The sequence below is a fragment of the Giraffa tippelskirchi genome, chromosome 13 (assembly GCF_054371585.1).
Source record: "Giraffa tippelskirchi isolate mGirTip1 chromosome 13, T2T-mGirTip1v1.2.pri, whole genome shotgun sequence".
NCBI lineage: Eukaryota > Metazoa > Chordata > Mammalia > Artiodactyla > Giraffidae > Giraffa > Giraffa tippelskirchi.
The window spans coordinates 37,720,122-37,727,871 of record NC_137287.1 but is presented as its reverse complement, the minus strand read 5'-3'; the positions used below and the strand labels follow the sequence as shown (position 1 = coordinate 37,727,871).

The following is a 7,750-nucleotide window of genomic DNA, read 5'->3' as shown; positions in this document are numbered from 1 at the left end:
TTCCTCGCCTGCACCCTGGCGCTGACCCCCTAGATTACTGAGGGGCTACTGCCCAACCCAGCTCAGGAAAGGGAGGCCTGCGGCCGAGCCCGGGGCCCCATCCGCAGCGGGGCGGGCAGGGCCGACCTGAGGGCAGTGCGGGAGTGGCCCTGTCCTTCCGGTACACGATGGCGCGACCAGCAATCCTTGCTTGCCCTGGCCCTGCCGGGCGTCAGAGGCCAGACCATGGGCGGGAGAACACGACCGCCTCCCCTCCCTGCACAGCCCCACAGCTGGCAGGAAGAGTGGCCTGCCTCTGGAATCTGGACATGCATACTCAAGAAATGCGGAAAAGACATTTATTACTGAGCTATAAATTAGAGGCGGGTGGGCAGGCGGGAGGAGCCAAGCGGTCACGTTTTGGGCGGCTGCTGTCTCTCCTTGTCCTCCTGGGCCTGGATTCTGAGTTCCTCTTCAAGACGCTCCTTCGCTCGGACCACCTGAGGAGGGAGTCACGACAGTTAGGCTGGGCGGCCCCCTTCCTCCCCAGGTCCTGCTCTGGCTTCCTGGAGGGCCGTGGGCGGGTCAGGGAGCTGGTTCCAGCACCCTGCCAGCTAGCAGTCCTGGCCCTTCGAGGCCACGGCTGCTGGGGGCCACTGTCCAGGGTGACACGGGGCCCAGGTCGGCACAGCCCCACTGGCAGCCCCGAGGGACTGGCAGTTCAGGGGGCCCCAGCCCACCCTCCCCTTGTGCTCACCTTTGACTGCAGGTAGAAGGAACCACCCACGGATTTATCGTTCACCTTGAATAGGTGTTCGTAGTTCTGCAGAGGAGGGAGACGGTGAGTCCCTGGTTACAGAAGTGGGGGAAGCTAGGAGATGACAAAGAAGGAAAGCGAAAGGGCTCGCCCCTCAGCATGCTCCAACGCTGGGAGCCGCTAAGAGGTGGAGATGTGGACAGGTGCCCATGAGACAGGGCCCGCGCCTCCGCCTCTGTGGCCTGCACCCCGACAGACGACGGTGGCCTCAAGTCCCAGCCGGCCGTGGTCAGGGCCCCCACTCCTGCCTCCTTCCCTCCCCCAACCCGCCGGCAGCCTGCCACCCTCTCCCCACTTATGGTCGGCTTATCTCAGAGCCGGCCGAGGGCCCTCACCTTCTGGATCTCCTTGGGGCTCAGCTTGGAGACATTGAGTATCTGCTGTGCCTCCTGGAGGCTGAGGCCCGAGAGGTTGGAGGCAGCCGCAGACTGGTGTCCAGCGCGTCCCCGGGCGTCCGCTGCTGCTCGACTGGCTGTGTGGATACGTGGGTCAGTGCCTGGCTCCCAGCAGCCCAGGGCTGTCCCGGGCCTTCCTAGGGAGCAGCTCATCCCTGCCAGGGGGTGCGGGAGGAGACAGGCAGGGCCGGGGGCCATCTCCTCCAGGAGTGGATTTTTTGGGGGTTGGGGGGGTAGGCAAGTAAGGACAGGTTTTCCCCACCGGAGGACGGGGCAGGGGCTGGTCAAACCTGGCGTCAGGTCTCCAGCCTAGACCAGGAGATGACCCTGTCCCTCGTCTTCCTTGCCCTCTCACCCCGGGCACGCAGCAAGTCAGGGAGCTTAGGCTGCTAGGGGAGCAGAGTGAGGCTGCGGGAGGCGGTGTCAGCACAGCTGAGACCCGGCTGCCCTGTGGTCACTGAGGCCACTGAAGCAGGCCACCTCGGGTGACCTCTCGATTCAGGAGCCAGTACACTTTTGCTTAAAGGGTCAGAGAATATATTTTAGATTCTGCAGGTCAGTCTGTGTTGCAATTACTGGACTCTGGCTGACTGTTCCAATAAAACTTTATTTGCAAAAACAGGCGGGCAGGCAGGCCAGTGTGCCCACTCCTGGCCGGATGCTTGTGTCTGTCAGGTCTCCCTTCTCTGGGAATGTCCCAAGGTCGAGCAATGCCCCAGAGAGGAAGTGTCCCAGGCTACTCAAGCTGCCAGAACCCAACCCACAGGGGGCCCCTGCATTCACAGGCAGCCCAGCGTGAGGGAGGGGCTCACAACTACAGGGAAAATCAGACCCAAGCAGGATCTCCCAGCCCAGGGAGACAGGAGCCCACACTTACCTGCAAATTCCTGCCGCAGGGCCCGCGCAAAGGCCCTGCCCACCACCTGCGCGCCCATCACAATTATCTGGGCCAGGTACTTGGCCTGTGGGCAAAAGAGGCACCTGTTAGCGGACTGCGTTCTCAGGGCCCCGGAGATGAATCCTGGAGGTGCTGGCCGAGTGGCAAGGCTGCTGGAAGGCTGAGGTGAGGGAACCCAGAGTGGCAGCCCACCCAGAGTGGCAGCCACAGGCCACTTCCTCCCAGCACCTGACACAAGCTTCTGCTCTGGGAGGCATGGGAGGCTCACAGAACAGCAGTCTCGAGTTTTGGGGGGCAGGTACCCAAAAGAGTCCCCCAGAGGGAGACGGGACTCTCCCTCAGCCTTCAGACGAGGCGGACAAGAGCCAAGGCAACGTGGCCTGGGAGCCAGAACTCGAGGTCGGTCCCGGACTCGGCGCCAGCTCGGCCACTGCCTCTGAGCTTCACCTGCTGGTGGTGAGATTCAGGGCCATTCTGATTCTCCCCACGCTATTCATGTCCATTCCATTCGACACAACAAGAGAGCAAAATGCCCTTCGCGCTCGAGGAGGAGAGCCCAAGAGGTGGGCATGTGGACAAACACAGCAGGGACCAAGTGGAGAAGGAGAGCAGGCCCGGTCCCCGTTCCTCCACAGGCTCACTGCTTCACTCAAACCCCGCCTGAGTCAGACGCATGGGACCCAGCCCTGCGGGAATCGCTCCACTGCTGTGCAGAGTGAGGGGCTTCCACTCCGAGACCACGTGGTCCAGTGCCCCATGGAGGCAAGTGGGGCATCAAGCAGGACCAGAGGTGTGCACGGTCAACGGAGGGAGGGACCCCTCAAGAAGGACGTGGGGACTCGGGGGGGTGATGGCACTTCTCCCGGGCAGGCAGGATCACGATGGTAACACGGGAGCTTTCCAGGCAGAGGGACCAGGGGGAGCCCACACTAGGGGAGTGTAGGGGATGCCTGGGAGCAGCCAAGAGCCTGGGGGACTTGTGAAACAGCAAGAGGCAAGACGAGGAAGGAGGCCTAGACGGGAAACATACAGACCTTACTGTGACCAGGGATAACAGACAGACAGCACGTGTGAAATGGTACACACATGGGCGCATGGAGGACACTGGCGCGTGTTCACTGCGGATCACCATGGATCACGTGGCACCTCCAAGTATTGGTGTCCAACAAGAACTTAGCCAGAGTGCCAAGCGCTATGATGGACACATTCTATCTACTGTGCCATCTGATCCTGACAGCTTGAGACACTGAAACACAGAGGGGTTTAGTGACCAACCTGAGGACACACAGCTGGCACCCGGGAGGAAGATGGGCACAGAGCCCACAGCCCGTGCTCTCAGCTGTGCTGTCCCCAGGCTGCCCACCTCACATAGGGTCGGCAGGGAGGGCGACCAAACAACACAACAAGGATCAGGACCCAACTCAGAGGCCGAAGACGGGCTTGTCAGATTCCAGCGGAACCAGCCTCCTTGATGGGCGAGGTGGTGTGGTTCCGGGCCATTACGGGGATTAATAAACGAGAAGTGAGTTTGGATTTCAGAAGCCCTGTATTTCACACAGAAGGCAAAGCTCTGTGAAGACTCGCCAGTGGTCAGAGGGAGGGCAGGGCTGCAGGTGCTGAGGTGAAAAGGCCCAGGAGGATGTGCTTCCGGTGGGAGAGTCTCACCTGGCTTCCCCCCACCGGCTTGCCTGAAGCCTCTCCCATGTGGGGCAGGAGACTCTGAGATGGACAGCTGGTCCTGCCTGAGGGACAGAGAAGCTGACAGGCCAGCCAGTGGTTCTGAGGATTCCCTTGGCCAGGAACTCCCACCAGGCCTCGGACCTCCCCTCCTGCTGCCACAGTTGAGAGCCTGCATCACCACACGCCTGCAATGCCCTGTCTTGGGAACAATGCAGCCCAACGTGGGACCAGAGCCCTGCAGCTGGCAAAGGACCACAGGCAGTGTGGGGGGCTGGGGAGCACTCGGGAATGTGCTTTGTCTCATGTCAAGTGCATCAAGAAGGGAAACTGGCTCCAGACAGACTGACGTGCAAAGCTCCCTTCATGGCACAGTTCCTTGGGCTGGTGGGCTGAGCCAGCACGGACCCACCCTCTTATCAAGGACGCACTGGGATAGAAAAGGGGCTCTCTTCGCCCAGGGCGCCTGCAAACAGCTGCGGGCATCACAACCAGGCAGGAGGAGGTCAGGACCAGGACCATCAGATCTGCCAGGGCATGTCCAGGGTCTGGGCTGTGGTGGGCACCAGTGGGTGCCCAATACGTATCTGAATGAATGCGACACTTGACAGGGCTTCCCAATGCCTCCCACTCACTCTGCTGAAGGAGGGCTCTGGCCTTCCCACAACAGACACACACACACACAATTCCCCACTTCTGCTGCCGCTGCAGCCAATACAGTCCACCCCCCAGCTCCATCTGGTTACAAAGGACTTTTCTGGTTTTATCTTCCCTCACCACTCTCCTCCCTACGCATTACAGCCACACCCTTTACTCCCTGACTCCCAGATCAGTTCCCCTACTTCTTTACTCCATAGTCTTTGTAGCTCTGAATTCAGACACCTCGGGTCACTCTTCTCAAGTGCACAATTGAGCACTTTTTAGGATCTTCACTGAGCTGCACACAGCATTTTCATTATCCCGCCCCCAACAAACTCCATATCTACTAACCCACTGAATACCCTCCTTCCTATGCCAAGATTGTCAAACCCCAACATCCTTCAAGATTTAGCTTGGACACAGCCGGCTGTCCAGTGGTTAAGACACCATGCTTCCAATGCAGGGGGTTACAGGTTTGATCCCGGGTCAGGGAACTAAGATCCCACGTGGCACCACCAAAAATAAAGACAAAGCTCACATCACCCCCATTTCCTGGGGTGAAACCTTCCCAGGCTCCCCCTATTTCTACCAACCCATCCTGCACCATCTTTCTTTTCCCAGTAATATATCGTCCTATTTTATGGACTCGTTGGCTTTCTCCTTTAAGGTACAAACTCCTCGGGGCCACGTTTTACTCGGTCCCTCAAGTCACATGCAGGAACATCTGGGAGGGACCCAGTTTGGGGGGTTAGTGGGGAGTGGTCCTCAGAAAATAGCAGTGACGATTACAAGGCAAGAACAATGTGCCGCTAAGTGTGTAGTATCAGTTAAAACCAGGATGAGAGACCCTGGAGAAGTCCGACTCTCTGAGCTCCAGGTTGTTTACCTGTAAGATGGGGACAATGAGGGCATCTGCTTAAGAATTAAATGAGAATCTACTTAAGCCTCAGCTTGGGGCCTGGCACTTGAAAGCTCTCACTTTACCACGATCAGTTAAGAAGTGGTTCCTCAGACACACTGCCTCAGTAACTTGGAGAACAATCCTCTATCAAGGGATAGACCTCAGGACTCTGCACTGTGAAGGTCCCCAGGTGACCTGACACTGCCAGGGTGGCCCAGATCTGTGGGCTGGCTCGGGATGCCAACGGTACTGCAGATATGCTCAATTATCGGTGTCGCAGGGTCAAGTCCCACTTCTGCCACTTGCTCGTGAAAAGTCCCAGAGCCCGAGTAACCAAATTCCAAATGGGAACAATAATGGGGCGACACCATCAACTAGCTCGGGGATCGAGCAAGGACCCCCTGCACATGGCTGGTGCACGCGGCGACCGCATCTGCTCGGTATGCCCCGCCCTCCAGCCAGAAGGCTCTCCCAGGGTCGCGAGGTCGCCAGCGCCCGCCGCAGGGCGCCCGGTGGCCACCCCTACCTAGTCCCGGCTTCCCGCCGGGCACACAGCGGGGCGAGCGGCGCCCGCAGCCCGGCCGGAGCTCCTCGGCCGGGCCCCCACCCCCGGCCTCGAAACAGCCTCTCTTTCCCTCCTCGAGGGTCTCACCATGGCGGCCACTCAGCTTCGGGGGCCCGGGGTTCTGCCTTCCTGGCCCCGCGGCCCCGGCTCAAGGGCGGCCGGCGGGTCAAAGGTCAAGGGAGTCTGCGAAGAGCGCATGCGCCGGGCATGCGCGTTGCTCCAAAGAAGGGCGGGGCGTAGGCGTAGACCTAAGGTCCGTAGGCGGGGCTCTGGGCGGAGCCTGCCTCGGCCTCAGGCGCTGGGGAAACCTCCGGAGGCTTAGGACGCCGTAGCCCCCGTGACTACCCTGGGGTGCTAGGAACAAAGAATAACGCCTGTTCCATCCGGGGCGCGGGGGCAGCTACTTCTTCCCTTAATTTTGCCAAAATATTTGGGACTTAAAGACATGGACTAAACATACATTTCACAAACGTGATAAGGAGTAAGATGCTAAATTCTCACCAATATGTAAGACAGGAAAACTTCAAAAAAGGCTTCAGGGACATCCCTGGTGGTCCAGTGGTTAATAATCCACCTTGCAGCGCAGTAGACAAGGGTTCGATCTCCAGTCCAGGAACCAAGATCCCACATGCCACAGGGGCAACTAGGCCCAGGCAACAACTGCTGAGCCGGCGTCTGACAACAAAGATCCCACGTGCTGCAACTAAGACCGGACACAGCCAAATAAATAAATAAATAAATTATAAAAAAAATAACTAGTAGTTAAAAAAAAAAAGGAAAACTGGTTTCATTCCAGGTTCCTTCTGTCTGGGAAGGACGGGTCTTCTCTCTCCTCCAAGTCTTTGTTCCAATGTCACCTTCTCAATGAGGCCACCTTGACCCCCCTACCAGGGCTGCAACTTGAACTCCATTCCTTTGCTTTTTTTAAATTTTTGGTTGCACCACACAGCTTAGGGGATCTTAGTTCCCCACCAGGGATCAAACCCATGGCCTTGGCAGTGAAACCGTGGAGTCCACTGGACCGTCAGGAAAGTTCCTCTTTGCTTTTCTAATACCACCAGCTTTATTGGGAGATAATTCACACCCCATACAATTTGCCCCTTTGAAATTCACGATTCAGTGCTTTTTCATACATTCAGAGTTGTGTAACCATCTCCACTAGTTCCAGAACATTTTCATTCCCTGATTAAAACTCCACACTCATGAGCAGTCATTACCTGTTTCCCCCTCCCTAGTCCCTGGTGACCACTCACTGCCTCCTCTCTCTATGGAGGTCTCTTCTGGGTGTTTCACAAAAATGGAATCATACTATATGGGTTTCCCAGGTGGCACTAATGGTAAAGGACCCACCTGCCAATGCAGGAGATATAAGCAAGGCAGGTTTGATCCCTGGGTGGGGAAGATCCTCTGGAGAAGGAAATGGTAACCTGTTCCAGTATTGTTACCTGGAGAATCCCATGGACAGAGGAGTCTGGCAGGCTACAGTCTATAGGGTCGCAAAGAGTTGGACGTGACTGAAGCGATTCAACACGCACACATGTGTCTGGTTTAAATCTCCATTCTTGATCCCTATTTTTTTTTTCTTCTGAAACTCTTATCACATTCTATCAAATTATACCATTTATCTGTTCCCTCCCACTAGAATGTGGATTCCTGGTGGGCAAGACCTCTTTTCTCCTTTTCTCTATTCTTGGGCATCAGCACCTGAAAGAGTGGCTTTTTAAAAAAAATTTATTTTTGACTGAACTGGATCTTTCTTGCTGCACGCAGGTTTGCTCTAGTTCGGGTGAGCGGAGCTACTCTCCTGCTGCAGAGCACGGGCTCTGGAGTGTGGGCTCAGTAGTTGCGGTGCTTAGTTGCTCCACGGCATGTGGAATCT

General features: G+C 57.2%; 2 protein-coding genes across 4 annotated transcripts in view; both read right to left on the bottom strand.

Annotated features, from left to right (window-relative positions):
- Positions 1-324: 324 nt before the first annotated feature.
- Positions 325-6,568, bottom strand: PAM16 (presequence translocase associated motor 16). Of its 2 annotated transcripts, none has more exons than XM_081554900.1 (5): positions 6,373-6,568; positions 2,069-2,153; positions 1,132-1,268; positions 737-802; positions 325-479 (listed from the first exon to the last, which is right to left on the bottom strand). In XM_081554900.1, the coding sequence occupies exons 1-5, from the start codon at positions 6,499-6,501 to the stop codon at positions 393-395; spliced, it is 504 nt and encodes a 167-aa protein (XP_081411026.1). In that variant the 5' UTR covers positions 6,502-6,568; the 3' UTR covers positions 325-392. The 2 variants fall into 2 exon arrangements, with proteins under 2 accessions (XP_081411026.1, XP_081411027.1); XM_081554901.1 differs by lacking the exon at positions 6,373-6,568 and adding an exon at positions 5,959-6,021.
- Positions 6,329-7,750, bottom strand: part of CORO7 (coronin 7) — a 54,820-nt gene continuing 53,398 nt past the window's right edge. Inside the window, exon 24 of one of the 2 annotated variants that reach the window (XM_081554893.1) lies at positions 6,329-6,574. In XM_081554893.1, coding sequence (XP_081411019.1) covers positions 6,515-6,574 — 60 coding nt within the window. In that variant the 3' untranslated portion in view covers positions 6,329-6,514. The remainder of the gene's footprint in view (positions 6,575-7,750) is intronic. The other variant, XM_081554887.1, reaches the window with a different exon arrangement.